The 15,141-nt window shown below is 40.1% G+C and overlaps 3 protein-coding genes across 5 annotated transcripts in view; 1 reads left to right on the top strand and 2 right to left on the bottom strand.

Annotated features, from left to right (window-relative positions):
* LOC144513227 (uncharacterized) overlaps nt 1-1,509 on the top strand; it is a 33,293-nt gene extending 31,784 nt beyond the window's left edge. The window contains exon 17 of one of the 3 annotated variants that reach the window (XM_078244234.1): nt 273-1,509. In XM_078244234.1, coding sequence (XP_078100360.1) covers nt 273-383 — 111 coding nt within the window. In that variant the 3' untranslated portion in view covers nt 384-1,509. The remainder of the gene's footprint in view (nt 1-272) is intronic. The other 2 variants (XM_078244232.1, XM_078244233.1) reach the window with 2 other exon arrangements.
* Nucleotides 1,510-6,070: 4,561 nt separating this feature from the next.
* LOC144513233 (tripartite motif-containing protein 16-like) lies at nt 6,071-8,311 on the bottom strand. Its single transcript, XM_078244245.1, has one exon. It carries the CDS (start codon nt 8,264-8,266, stop codon nt 6,647-6,649), a length of 1,620 nt encoding a protein of 539 aa, XP_078100371.1. The 5' UTR covers nt 8,267-8,311; the 3' UTR covers nt 6,071-6,646.
* A 3,025-nt stretch (nt 8,312-11,336) lies between these two features.
* On the bottom strand, nt 11,337-14,875 carry LOC144513232 (tripartite motif-containing protein 16-like). The gene has a single exon (XM_078244244.1). The coding sequence runs from the start codon at nt 14,762-14,764 to the stop codon at nt 13,028-13,030; it is 1,737 nt and encodes a 578-aa protein (XP_078100370.1). The 5' UTR covers nt 14,765-14,875; the 3' UTR covers nt 11,337-13,027.
* Between the last annotated feature and the right edge of the window lie 266 nt (nt 14,876-15,141).

Here is a 15,141-nt window from a genome sequence, read left to right as displayed (position 1 = left end):
TGTGTGTGTGTGTGTGTGTGTGTGTGTATGTGTGTCCTGAGGAGTTTTAAGTTTAGATTCTCTGCACAGACTCAATGTAGGTTTATGTAAAATTTAAATATTTATTTAGGCCTATTAAGTTAAGTAATGTTCATTTATCAGTGAGGGCAAACCATTATTTTCAGGCAAACTATCAGAACTGCAGTTTAAGTTTGTCTGTTTCAAAATTAAGCTAAAACATCTCACTGTTTTTGTCTGTGCTCTCCCTCTGTCTTCCTGTCTTCCTCCTGCAGGTCGGTGACATTATTACGCAGGTGGAGTTTGTGGATGAGCAGTGGATTCTGGGAGTTGTGGGCGGGAGGCGTGGGATTGTGCCGACAAACTACATTTCACTTCTCTCATGAGGAAAATCCTGAAAAAAGCCGATGGGGGTAACTAGGAAACAACTTTTTTCTTTGGTTTTTGTAGCCGCTCTCTGTGAACAGGTTGGTGGGTTTTGAACTCTGCAGAGAGCGCTGGGAATACTGACCTCTGGTACAACAGTGTTTCACAGTTTTTCCTCAAAAACTTTTCAGGCAGTTTTTGGTTAAACAAAAGCCGCCTGCTCAGTTTTTATTGGTACCAGAATTCTTAAGTTCCACTCTGAGTGGATCGTCTGTTGAATGGGAACGGGACGGACCTGCGCTGCCTTAACGTCGGAGTAAAACGGATTTTACGCCGGTGATTTGTGTCTTCCTTTCTCTGTGCTCTGATTGACTCCGTGGATTATATCCCACATGGACTGGATTGGACTTTGGTTCTTTCTCGGACTGTTTGGTTCATTAAGTCCTGACCGGCCAGTGGACTTTCCCAGGAAATCAAAAAACCCTGAAGCTCCTACGACTCAACGGTTGTCATCCTGCACTAATGGTTCAAATCGATCTGCATGATGGGAAAGGATGGAAAAATATAATCAAGATCGGACATTTTGCTTTAAACAGCCGCCGTTTGACGACTTTTCCTCTTTGTGTCTGATTACAGGTGTTTAACACAGACTGTTAAAAATGTTATTATGTGTCAGATACATTTTCAAAATCAGGCCAACTTGCAGTATTCGAACTGGAAAAACTTTCAAGGTTTAGAGAGGGGGGACTAATTCACTTTAAAGGGATATTTGAGATGTTTTGCAGTGTGGTTGTATGAGCTACTTCTCCAGTCAGTGTGTTAGCTACAGTAGATGTTTGGAGAAGCAGGCAGGAGTACTGACACGGAAGCTAAGCAATGTCCTGCTGTGGACGGGGACAGCAGCTAAATGCATTTTACACACCTAAAAACATCCATATCAGTTTAAGTGGACGCTATATTTAGAATATTTTCACTACTTTACCTTGCTGTCAGACAGCCCTTTACGACGGGGAACTGAAGCCGTTATCTCTGCTCTCTTCAAAGCCACCAGACTCCTTTTTATGACAAAAACATTTTATCTCTCAGAACACTGTTTTTTTTTAAATGAGTCTGGTGGCTTTGAAGAGAGCAGAGATAACGGCTTCAGTTCCCCGTCGTAAAGGGCTGTCTGACAGCGAGGTAAAGTAGTGAAAATATTCTAAATATAGCGTAAACTTAAACTGATTTTTTTTTTTTGTGTGTCTAAAATGGGTTTAGCTGCCCGTGTCCACAGCAGGACATTAGCTTAGCTTCTGTGTCAGTACTCCTGCCTGCTTCTCCAAACTGGGGGCATGCAATGGATAAGTACCTCATACTGTACAACCCCAGTTTAAAAAAATCTGAACTATCCCTTAAACTAACTGAGTTAAAACTTACGTTTATATTTAACATAGTGTACCGTGAAGAACACTATTTTCATCTTAAGCCAGAGGAAAACTGAATAATGTGGAGCTGTGAGTCGGTCGGCGAGTGCGAGCTGTCGCCGGATGTTTGTCTGCTGAAGCCTCCTGAGAGGAAACACCAGCTCTGGTTCGGGTTGTTTCCTGAATGTTTTTAACTTCCAGCGATCAGCAAGCTGAGGGCCAAAAATTGTCACTTTTAAGACAGAAAATTATGGGACACCAGTTTTAGTTGAAATAAACTGTCAGAATGTTTTGTTTTATGACACTGTAGGTACCTTTAGCTATTTATAAAAGTTAGTTCTTTTGTTGCACATTCTCAAAGCTTTGAAGCTTAAACCAGATCACTTTACACAAAGAACACTATGGCTGGTGTTCATTGGTTATCTAGAAATCCATGATACTACACTGCTAAACATGTTCCAGAGCTTAACTTTTCAGGTTGAGCTGAATGTTTTCGGCTGTCCTGCCGCCCCGATGAAGGCAACGTAGCCTCAAAGATTTGAGAAAAAAGCACGACGTACAGGAGAAAAGTTGTGCGACATGATTTGGAAAATGTTTGGCGGTCACGTAGAGTAAACATGATTTGTATTTAACAGATTTGAACGTGCAGCCAAAACTATGAGACACTAGAAGAGCGTGCAGCTCAATGAAAGCAACCATACATGGATTATGAACGTATTTTTAAACTGTTATATGAAGATAAGCTTTACAAAACTTAAAAATCACTTTTCATACATAAAGATATCATCTTAAAACATGTTTATAGTTTATAATAGTTCAATCTAAATGTCATATACTGTAAATGCATAAGTCACACAGAGTGAACCAGAAACTGAAAGCTGCGATGTTAAGGAACTAAAACGTTATTTGACACTAGGGATGCCCCGAATCCAGATTTTTGGGGTTCGGCCGAATACCAAATCCACTGGTTAAGATTCTGCCGAAACCGATACCGAATCCTCCTCCCATCCTCAGTCCATTAACACCGTAAACACATTAATGAAGGAAACGACGTCCACAGCAGTGTATTTTTCATTTTATATACCTGAAGTTGCTGCATTCTGGCTGCTGTCTGTAGATTCCTTCATCACAGCTCGTATTCTTCCAGATGTTTCAGACCAGATGTTGTAACAGCGGTGATGTTGTGTATTGTTTAGGGTCCTCGCCACCACCAGACTAATCAGCATTGCAGATTGAACGTGTAGCTGGACTTGAACGGCCTTCTTTTGACTGAAAGTACTGCCAAACAACACTTTTTCTGCTCACCAGTTCCATTTCCACTTCCTCACAGCCTGCTGCATTGAACGCTCCACCTACGTCAACACCTTCCCGTAATCAACGGCGGCGTCATTACGTCGACCAGCTTAGCGCGCGGAGTGCAAGCGTAGGGTTCGGTGGGAAAACATTCTAAGGTTCGGCAGAAACCGAGCCCCGTCAAAAAGCCTAATATTCAGCCGAATCCTGGATTCGGTGCATCCCTATTTGACATCCACGTTAGCACATGTTTGATTTCCTGCCGTTAAGCAGTATCGAAAGGCGGTTTTGCACCGACAATAGGAAGTGTGTTGTCACAAAATTATTGTTCGAACTCTTTCATTTGTAAAGATCTAGCTGTAGTTTCAAAAACATGTTCTGTACTTCTGTGTTCTGTGTTAAAACACTAAATCTCAAAAAACAACTTTTCCGTTTTCCAGACTGAATATAAGAGTCATACTTCATGAAATGTGTTTTTTATTAAAGGTTAAACATGGAGGATTTTCTCTCAATGTGCTGTCAGCAAATTTCTATTTGGGTGGGGAGAAAAAACTAAATGTAACAAATCAAATGCAGCCAGATGACAGTAAATGCTCAGTGTGTCATAAGATGGGATGTTTTTCAGCAGTTGCAATACAAAGTAAGAGAGTGCAAACATATGGAGTGCAAATAAAACAAAAAGAAACAATACAAGTGATCAGTAAGGTGCAAAAAAGAAAGTAGATGGGGCTTGGTAAAGGACTATTTCTTGTCCACTTATTTTAACATTGCATTGTGACAGAATCTGAGTCCTGAAGTATGAAGAACGGCCGTGCTGTTAATGCTGTTATGCAGTGGTGTAGTCTACTGTATTGTAGTGTGTGTATACTGTACTGTATGTATATATATATAGGCCAGAATCTGCCTGTGGGGGTGGGGACATATCATAGTGGGGGGGGGGTCTGGGTGTCCGTCCCCCCCCCCCAAGGGAAGTTTTGAGCATCAACAACTTAATTTCCTGTATTCATATACACTTGTATGCACCAATTTGCGATGGAAATGCCTCCATTTAGCCTATGTGAAGAAGGAATACAGAGATGACAATTCAAAATATATCAAAATTATAATGTAAAGTATGTTGTTTTGGGTCATTGGGCATTTTTAAGTGGGTATATGGAAATCCTGGAGCTTCCTTAGTGGGTGTACTGCGTATACCTGCGTATCACGTAGACTACACCACTGCTGTTATGTCAAGATCATCAGTCAATTATTTTGTTATCATGAGAAAACGAAAGATTGTTTCCTCTTATTACTTACAGTGTTTATCAGAGATCAGGAGTTCAGACGACCCAGATGGAGCTGATGGTGAGCGGAAGAATAATCCGATAAACATTAAAAGTATTAAGAGGATGCAAAATGTAGTTCTCTCATAACATTTGTGATCTCGAGATAACGTTGTGTAAACAAAATCAATGTTCTCGGCCTCCGTACAGAAGATAACACTGATTTGTTTATTTGGTCAAACCTACGAAGCGGAACATGTACAAAAGTCTGTTCGTTGTTAAAGAGCAAAACAAAAAGTTTTTCTGTTAGCTGATGTATTATTTTTCATGCACATGGTGTGTGTGTAGCTCACAGATATTACATGACCGTTAAAGTCCTTAAAATGTCAAAATCACGGTTACTGCATCTGATGTCATACGAAAAACTGATTTTGCAATTAATTGACGGTCATAAAAGAAGCACGTAGAAATGTCCGCACTATATATTTGTACATTTTACCACTAGAGCTCAGCAAATGCTCAGTATTTCCTGCAGTTAACCGTTCGTTAGGTGATTCTCATCAGACAATCGGGCACGGGGAGGAAAGACTGGACCGGTTTAGTTTCAGTCAGTTTTATTAAGTTAGGGTTAGGAAGTCTTCTGTTTTCTTTCTGTTGTTGGGAGTTGCAGCATTGAGGGTATTTGCAGACTAATTTAGTGTCATTTCTTTAGAGAAAATCCTACATGTGGCATCTTTAACCTTTAAGACCGTGACACTAACTTGTGTGTGTGTGTGTGTGTGAGTGAGAAAGACGCACAATGAAAGACGTTTATGAAGAGCTTTGTAAGAGATATTTTATGTTTAACCAAACATTCCAACTTTATAATACAAATAAAACTTCAAAACATTTCAACAATCGTTACCTCCGCCAAGGAGGTTAAGGTTTCGGCTCGTTTTTGGTCCTTTTGTTTGTCGGTTTGTTTGTGCATTTGTTTGTTTGTCCTTTTGTTTCTGTTTGTTTGTCTGTTGGTCATTTTGTTTGTCTGTTTGTTTGTGCATTTGTTTGTTTGTCCTTTTGTTTGTCTGTTTGTTTGTCTGTTGGTCCTTTTGTTTGTCTGTTTGTTTGTGCATTTGTTTGTTTGTCCTTTTGTTTGTCCTTTTGTTTGTCCGTTGGTCATTTTGTTTGTCTGTTTGTTTGTGCATTTGTTTGTTTGTCCGTTTGTTTGTCTGCCTGCCTGTGCGCAGGATAAAAAAAAAAAATCCTGTCCCGATTTTCATGAAACTTGGTGGGAGGTTGTAGCGTTGGCCAAAGAAGAACCAATAACACTTTGGAGCAGATCCAAATCACGGGGCAGATACACAAATTATTTCTAGTTTCGTTAACATTGCGAGATTTGTGCTGCATTCATGTGGTGTCTGAATAATCTGTAAAACGCGTTCACGGACATTCATTAACATTGTGAGATAGGGCATGCCTTTGCAGAGGTCTGTGCTCTCAGAATGCCCTTCTAGTTTAATCTTTGTTTCTTCTTTCTTTTTGTATTAATTGTTGCTCTGTTTTATCAGAGGTTGTAGTACCGCTGACGTGTTTTATTTCACCTTCACTAGCTCTGACTTACTGACCGGCAGCTGAACATGAATGCAACCAAAAGATAGAAATGTTTAAAGGAGGATGAGCTGTTTATTTCCCCCTAGCGAGAGCGATGGACACAATAATTCATGTCAAAATGGCCGGAGACTTTATCTCTCAAACAATAAACACGGTCTATGAATTTAGAAAATCACAGGCAGGAGTTTATTACATTTTACATTTCATCATCATTCTCATTTAAAATGCGTCTTCAGAAAACATCCTTTATTTCCTCTACCTATTAAATGTATCTAATAACAGCATAAAATATATAGTTAGCTATTATAAATTTGCTAATGTACAGTCACATCAGTAAAACCTTTGCATTGCATCAGAGGACTAGACAGTAATATGTAGTTATCTTATTTATCACACAGGAAATAAACAGAAATACAGAAATCCACCAAATAATGAACAACTGTAACAGTCACTCAAATTATTGTTTATCAGTTTTACTCACTGCCTCAGAGTCTTCTCTGGGAAGTGATTATAATGTTGACTCCTGACTTCCTGTTTTACACGAGGCATGGGTTGAAACGGTCACACATATTTACACATTCTGCATTTTATAAAAACACAAAAGGTCCCAATAACACCAGCCACCCTGAGTTAAATCACTTAAACCTAAACTGCCTCTTTTATTCATGTCATGCAGAGGTTATGATACATTTCTTTGATATTAACCGGTACTCTGGCTTTTCATGATTACCTTGGTTAACAAAACTCAGCAGTATCTCCACAAAAACCCAAAAGACAAACTCCAGCATAGAGCGGCTCAGTGAATGTGGTCTGGACTCTGTGGAGGAGAGTCATAGTTTCAGAGATGCTGAAGAAGGCCAGAGTACCTGCGCTGTGATCCAGGTACACTCCTATTCTGGAGGATTTGGGGCCTGAGATTCTGAGTGAGCAGTTGTCATGTCTAAAGATATAACTATTGTCACAACGTAATGCCCAAGACTTCTTATTGAATCCAAATAAACGTGCATGATGGTCACCTGATCTGCCAATACTCTTGTAAGCGACTGCTACTGAAGCCGGTCTGCCGCTCATCTCCACCTCCCAGTAACAACGTCCAGTCAGTCCGTCTTCGCTCAGGACCTGAGTTGCCTGAAGGAACCTGTCTGGATGTTCAGGATATGGTTTATTTTTTACATATGTTATTTTTCTGTTCTCATCTGATAAATCCAGAGATGTGCCTGCTGTGTTTGGATCCATCGTGATTTGACATGAATATTGTAAGAACTCTGCTCTGGTCGTAGGCTCTGCTAAAGGCAGTTTCTCAGAAAGAATTTCTTGCATTTTATCTCTTGCTGCTGTCACAGCTTCCATCACATCCTCAAAGTACCACAAATGATTAGTTTTTGATAGTGGTGAGTTTGTAGATTCAGTAAGTTTTGACAGTGAGCAGTAACTTTGAAGAAACTGGGTGAGATCCTCTGAGCGTGAGAGCTCCTCCAGCTCGACGTTTTTCCTTTTTAGTTCAGCAATCTCCTGGTCCAGCTTCTCCTGAAGCTCTTTGACTCGACTCACTTCAGTTTTCTGTTGGGATCTGATCTGCTCCTTCACCTCGGAGCTTCTTTTCTCAATGACACGGATCATCTCAGTTAAGATCTTCTCACTGTCCTCCACTGCTTCATCTGCAGCGCGATTGATAGTTTCCATCTCTTTCTGAAGCAGCTTCACATCTTTTTCTCGTTCCTGGATTCTCCGCTGTATGTTTTGCCGACTTTCACCGAGCTCCTTTTGCTTCTCTGTCCTTTCTGCTGCAGCTGAGACGGTGTCGTGGCCTTTATGTTCATCCATTAAACAGAGGTGACAGATACACTGCTGATCAGTGCGGCAGAAAATCTTCATCACCTCATCATGACGAGAGCAGAAGTTCTCCTGAAGATTACTGGAGGCTTCAACAAGTTTGTGTTTTTGAAAAGCAGGAGATTGGTAGTGAGGCTGAAGGTGTTGTTCACAGTAAGAGACCTGACAAACCAGACAGGACTTGAAGGCTTTCAGCTTCCTCCCAGTGCAGACATCACAGCCCACATCTCCAGGTCTGGCATAGCAGCGATCAGCTGGAGCAGCTTGGTGTCCAGTCTTCTTCAGTTCCTCCACTAAATCTGCCAACATGGTGTTTTTCACCAGGACAGGCCTCGGGTAGAAAGTCTCTCGGCACAGAGGACAGCTGTAGTTTCCTCTCTGATCTCCTTCATCCCAGGAGGTTTTAATACAGCTCATGCAGTAGTTGTGTCCACAGGGAATAGTCACCGGATCCTTCAGTAGATCCAGACAGATCGAACAGCAGAATTTCTCCTCTGGTGCTTGATTTCTTTGCTGCGCCATTTCACCTCTCGACAACAGGGAATGACTCGAGAGTTTCACTTTCCTCACAGCAAATAAATGCATCACCCAGGAAGCCACGCCTTCTTTTCTTTCACAACTGCATGATGATCTGTAGTAAAGTGGCTTGTCAGCTCTTGCAGCTTACAACATGTTGGTCACACCCATCTTCAAACTTGTAGATCTACGAAAGGAGGGAGTTTGAGTCCGTGTTTGAGAAAAAAGGGAGGGCTTACCAGTGTTTGTTTCATTAAAGGAAATGAAGCAGTTTGAGCTGTGGCTGCACGTATAGCCTTCTTTGGTAGAATGTTCAGCTGTCTTTTACAGGTTTACAGAGCTTTTTTAAGTTGATCTATTGACCTGAGATACGCCTGTGAATGTGTCTGATCAAATGTGTAAGCAGCTGAGATTTTTATACTTTTTCCCCCAAGAAATTATAATAGCTTTTATGCTTTTTTTGGATCCAGTAAAATTTGAATTTAGTTAAAGAACTCATGTCTGATCTTGGGCTCTGCTTTTGGCATAAAACATCCTCTTCAGTCTCTGTCATTGAGATCTTCGTCCATTTCAGAGTGTCCTGTCATGCTTTGATTAACATTTACACTTTCACGGTCAGTCTGAACTTCAGCAGTGTGTTCAGACATCCTGTATTCACACTGGATGTTTTTTAGTTTATTTACAGTATAACCTTTATACCTCCAATTAATCAAAGAAAATCTTACATTTGGCATCTTTAACCTTTAAGACTAACACTAACGTGTGTGTGTGTGTGTGTGTGTGTGTGTGTGTGCGTGTGTGTGTGTGAGACAATGAAAGATTTATAAAGTACTTTTAGGGAGATTTTTACATTTAACCAAACATTTCAACTTTTTAACACAAATCAATATTTTCAGATATTTCAGTATTAGTTTACTCTTTTTCTTGTGTCTTTTTATATTAGTTCTGTTTCATCAGAGGTTGTAGTACGGCTGTTGTTTTACATCTTTGCATGCTTGAATATTTTGTAGTTATGTTTATTTCCATTAAACTGAAGTGGTTAGTAGGGTTTCTTTATTAATAATTCAGCGTTTCAGCTGCTTATTCATGTAAAATAGCTGGATGATGAGAAGAATTAGACTTTAAACACTCACAAAATAAACAGTCTGAATCTATGAATTTAGAAAATCACAGGCAGTTTATTACATTTTACATTTCATCATCATTCTCATTTAAAATGCGTCTTCAGAAAACATCCTTTAGTTCCTCTACCTATTAAATGTATCTAATAACAGCATAAAATATATAGTTAGCTATTATAAATTTACTAATGTACAGTCACATCAGTAAAACCTTTGCATTGCATCAGAGGACTAGACAGTAATATGTAGTTATCTTATTTATCACACAGGAAATATTAAACAGCCCAACAGAAATCCACCAAGTTTAACAGTCACTTTTCAGGACAGGCCTCGGGTAGAAAGTCTCTCGGCACAGAGGACAGCTGTAGACTCCTCTCTGATCTCCTTCATCCCAGGAGGTTTTAATACAGCTCATGCAGTAGCTGTGTCCACAGGGAATAGTCACCGGATCCTTCAGTAGATCCAGACAGATCGAACAGCTGAGTTTCTCCTCGGGTGCTTGATTTCTTTGCTGCGCCATTTCACCTCTCGACAACAGTGAATGACTCGAGAGTTTCACTTTCTTCACAGCAAATAAATGCATCACCCAGGAAGCCATGCCTTCTTTTCCTACACAACAGCATGCTGATCTGTAGTAAAGTGACGTGTCAGCTCTTGCAGCTTACAACCTGTTGGTAACACCGATCTTCAAACTGGCAGACCTGTAAAAAGGGACAGGATCCTGGAAATATACAGTCAGAGTTTGAGTCTGTTTATCAGAAAGGGAGGGGTTATCACTGTTAGTTTCATTAAAGACAATGGAGCAGTTTGAGCCGTAGCTGCAGTTATAGATTTCCTTTAGTGATTTGTAGTTGGTTTGAACTTTAGTAGCATTTTCATCTGTCTTTTACAGTTTATTCAGTTGATAAATTAAGATAAGATAAGCCTATTAAAATGTCTGATCATATGTGTAAGCAGTTGAGATTGGTCTTCATTTTTTTATTCTTTTTTTTTTTCCAACAACTAATAATATTAATAATTATCTTTGTGCCTTTTTCTGTTTGGATCCTGTAAAAATTTAAATCTAGTATTAAAGAACTCATGTCTGATCTCGGGCTCTGCTTTTGGCAATAAAACATCCACTTCAGTCTCTGTCAGTGAGATCTTTGTCCATTTCAGAGTGCCCTGTCCTGTCATGCTTTGCTTTGCTTTAACATTTACACGTTCACAGTCAGTCTGAACTTTGAGGATTCAAGAGGTTTATTGTCATACGCACAGTAAAGACATCTGACACCATGCAATGAAAAGCTGGCTTTGCTGGTCTTCCTTACACAGCGAATAAAAAGGAGAATAATACAATGAAGCTAAAACAAACAATAAATACAAACAATGAAAACGTCATGAAGAGATAAAAAGTGGATAAAGTGCACTGTGCCTATAGCTCTGTATGTGGTGTGAGTCCAGGAGATTAGGAGGGGAGGATGGAGTGTGTGGGGGGATATTGAAGTGTTCAGGAGTCTGATGGTCTGGTTTAGCAGTGTGTTGAGCCATCCCGTATGCATTCACATTGGAGGTTTTCAGTTAATATGCAATATTACCTCAATGCCTCCAACTAATCAGAGGAAATCTTACATGTGGCATCTTTTACTTATAGGTCTGTAACACACAATGAAAGAGATTTATAACCTACTTTTGGGGAGATATTTACGATTAACCAAACAATCCAACTTTTTAACACCAATAAAAACTTTCAGATAATTAGTTTAATCTTTTTTTTTCTCATATTAGTTCTGTTTCATCAGAGGTTGTAGTACAGCTGTTTTACATCTTTTCATGCTTGAATATTTTGTAGTTATGTTTATTTCCATTAAACTGAAGTGGTTAGTAGGGTTTCTTTATTAATAATTCAGCGTTTCAGCTGCTTATTCATGTAAAATAGCTGGATGATGAGAAGAATTAGACTTTAAACACTCACAAAATAAACAGTCTGAATCTATGAATTTAGAAAATCACAGGCAGTTTATTACATTTTACATTTCATCATCATTCTCATTTAAAATGCGTCTTCAGAAAACATCCTTTAGTTCCTCTACCTATTAAATGTATCTAATAACAGCATAAAATATATAGTTAGCTATTATAAATTTACTAATGTACAGTCACATCAGTAAAACCTTTGCATTGCATCAGAGGACTAGACAGTAATATGTAGTTATCTTATTTATCACACAGGAAATATTAAACAGCCCAACAGAAATCCACCAAGTTTAACAGTCACTCAAATTATTGATTATCAGTTTTACTCACTGCGTCAGAGTCTTCTCCGGGAAGTAATTATAATGTTGACTCCTGACTTCCGGTCTTATACGCAGACGCGGTGTCAGCCGATTTTTCCGGCGCTTCAGCCCCGAATGTATTTGGAAAAGTTGACTGACAAATATAAAACCGGACAATAGCCTATGTAAACCCCCGAAATCATAAGTTGCCTTATTTCATTGTGCTTTGGCTTTGCACATACTGTATACAGCCTGTTAAAATAGACATAGGTCTTCCACCTCCGACGTAGAGCAGCGTTCAGCCACTTCCCTAAACCTTCTCTCATTCAGAGACCAGAGTCTCAAACAGGGCTCTGAGTCTGTCAGAAGGTCTGAGATCTACCGTATCAGCAGAGCAACGATGCACAGCAGACTATGGTGTAGGTCGATTATTTTCTGAAATATAGTGACTTTATTCTTGTAACAGCCTATTATCACTTTAATTTTCTCAAAATATCACGACTCCTCCAAATCTCAGAGAACACAGATGAGATATATTTTGATTGTGCACAAAGTTTTGAACATGAGTAGAAATATTGCTCAAACACATCTGAAATATTACAGTCCAGGGGTTTATTCATTCTTTAAAATGAATTCATGTATCATTGAGGTGAATAATTGTCATGTGCACATTTAAGGAGGTTACTTCCTCAACAAAATACCCAAAAGAGGAGGGAGGAGTAAGTCCTGCCTAGACTAGATGTGTGCTGACTCAGATATAATTAGAAAGTTGATCTACAGGAGAAGAAATAGATGAAAGCGATACAGAATGTCTGAGAGCTTTACTGCTAAATATTCATTATGTTTTTATATTTTGAATTGTCCCCTATGTTTCCCTTTACATAAAGATATTTACAGCATAAATTGATTCAGAAAAAGGTGGAAATAGGTGCATAAAAATTAACCAGAATGCAGGAAATGAAGTGTTTAATGCTCAAAATGTTCTAGAGGTGGACACCCAGCCCCCAGCATCATAAGTCACCAAAGAAATCTGGAAACAAAATCTTGGCCTTTGGGTTGCCACGCCACTTATGATTAGGCCAAATGTTGGTTCCATCTAACAAACATCTACAAACTGGGGCTAAAATGAACATACAGTACACTGGTTATTAACAAGCGGGGCAAGCCAATCGCTGTTTTGCATTGCATTCAGTTTATTTAAATGGGTCCTAGAAACACCCCTGCTTACACGAGGCATGGGTTGAAACGGTCACACATATTTACACATTCTGCATTTGATAAAAACCCAAAAGGTCCCAATAACACCATCCATACTGACTCAAATCACTTGAATTGACCCTGTAAATCTAAACTGCCTCTGTATGCATGACCTACAGAAGATTTCTTTGATATTAGTCCACCCTCTGCCTCTTTAATGACGGCACGAATCTACCGAACTCAACATTGTCTCCATCAGAACAAGTCAAAAGACAAACTCCAGCATAGAGCGGCTCAGTGAATGTGGTCTGGACTCTGTGGAGGAGAGTCATAGTTTCAGAGATGCTGAAGAAGGCCAGAGTACCTGCGCTGTGATCCAGGTACACTCCTATTCTGGAGGATTTAGGGGCAGAGATGAATGTGTGGTTATCATCATGACTGAATATGGTATAACTATCTTCACATTGTAATACCCAAGACTTCTTATTCTGTCCAAATACACGTGCATTAAACTCCCCTGATCTGGCAATACTTTTGTAAGCGACTGCTACTTTAGCACCCCTGCTTATCTCCATCTCCCAGTAACAACATCCAGTCAGTCCGTCTTTACTCAGGACCTGAGGTATGTCAAATCTGTCTGGATGTTCAGGATATAACATATATTGGCCAGTATATGTTATTTTTCTGTTCTCATCTGATAAAACCAGCCATGAGCCTGCTGTGTTTGGATCCATCGTGATTTGACATGAATATTGTAAGAACTCGGCTCTGTTCGTGAGTTTCGTTAACGGCAGTTTCTCAGTAAGAATTTTCTGCATTTTATCTCTTGCTGCTTTCACAGCTGCCATCACATCCTTAAAGTACCACAAACGATCAGTGTTTGGTAGTGGTGAGTATGTAGATCCAGTAAGTATGGACAGTGAGGGGAAAATTTGAAGAAACTTGGTGTGATCCTCTGAGCGTGACAGCTCCTCCAGGTCAGCTTCTTTCATCATCATGTAAGCATTTTCTTGGTCCATCTTCTCCTGAAGCTCTTTGACTCGACTCATTTCAGTTTTCTGTTGGGATCTGATCTGCTCCTTCACCTCAGAGCTTCTTTTCTCAATGACACGGATCAGCTCAGTAAAGATCTTCTCACTGTCCTCCACTGCTTCATCTGCAGAGTTATTGATAGTTTCCATCTCTTTCTGAAGCAGCTTTGCATCTTTCTCTCGACGCTGGATTTTTTGCTGGATGTTTTGCCAAATTTCACCGAGCTCGTTTTGCTTCTCGGTCCTTTCTGCTGCAGCTGAGACGGTGTCGTGGCCTTTATGTTCATCCATTAAACAGAGGTGACAGATACACTGCTGATCAGTGCGGCAGAAAATCTTCATCACCTCATCATGACGAGAGCAGATGTTCTCCTGAAGATTACTGGAGGCTTCAACAAGTTTGTGTTTTTGAAAAGCAGGAGATTGGTAGTGAGGCTGAAGGTGTTGTTCACAGTAAGAGACCTGACAAACCAGACAGGACTTGAAGGCTTTCAGCTTCCTCCCAGTGCAGACATCACAGCCCACATCTCCAGGTCTGGCATAGCAGCGATCAGCTGGAGCAGCTTGGTGTCCAGTCTTCTTCAGTTCCTCCACTAAATCTGCCAACATGGTGTTTTTCACCAGGACAGGCCTCGGGTAGAAAGTCTCTCGGCACAGAGGACAGCTGTCGACTCCTCTCTGATCTCCTTCATCCCAGGAGGTTTTAATACAGCTCATGCAGTAGCTGTGTCCACAGGGAATAGTCACCGGATCCTTCAGTAGATCCAGACAGATCGAACAGCTGAGTTTCTCCTCGGGTGCTTGATTTCTTTGCTGTGCCATTTCACCTCTCGACAACAGTGAATGACTCGAGAGTTTCACTTTCCTCACAGCAAATAAATGCATCACCCAGGAAGCCATGCCTTCTTTTCCTACACAACAGCATGCTGATCTGTAGTAAAGTGACGTGTCAGCTCTTGCAGCTTACAACCTGTTGGTAACACCGACCTTCAAACTGGCAGACATGTAAAAAGGGACAGGATCATGGAAATATACAGTCAGAGTTTGAGTCTGTTTATCAGAAAGGGAGGGGTTATCACTGTTAGTTTCATTAAAGACAATGGAGCAGTTTGAGCCGTAGCTGCAGTTATAGATTTCCTTTAGTGATTTGTAGTTGGTTTGAACTTTAGTAGCATTTTCATCTGTCTTTTACAGTTTATTCAGTTGATAAATTAAGATAAGATAAGCCTATTAAAATGTCTGATCATATGTGTAAGCAGTTGAGATTGGTCTTCATT

Source organism: Sander vitreus, unplaced genomic scaffold, assembly GCF_031162955.1.
Source record: "Sander vitreus isolate 19-12246 unplaced genomic scaffold, sanVit1 ctg154_0, whole genome shotgun sequence".
In the NCBI taxonomy this organism is placed as follows: domain Eukaryota; kingdom Metazoa; phylum Chordata; class Actinopteri; order Perciformes; family Percidae; genus Sander; species Sander vitreus.
Note: the sequence above shows the minus strand (reverse complement) of the source record. Positions and strands in the feature narration are given on the sequence as shown.

What these genes read in the sequence shown, in the direction of transcription:
- LOC144513233 (XM_078244245.1), bottom strand. Translation starts at nt 8,266, where the DNA reads ATGGCGCAGCAAAGAAATCAAGCACCAGAGGAGAAATTCTGCTGTTCG.
- LOC144513232 (XM_078244244.1), bottom strand. Translation starts at nt 14,764, where the DNA reads ATGGCTTCCTGGGTGATGCATTTATTTGCTGTGAGGAAAGTGAAACTC.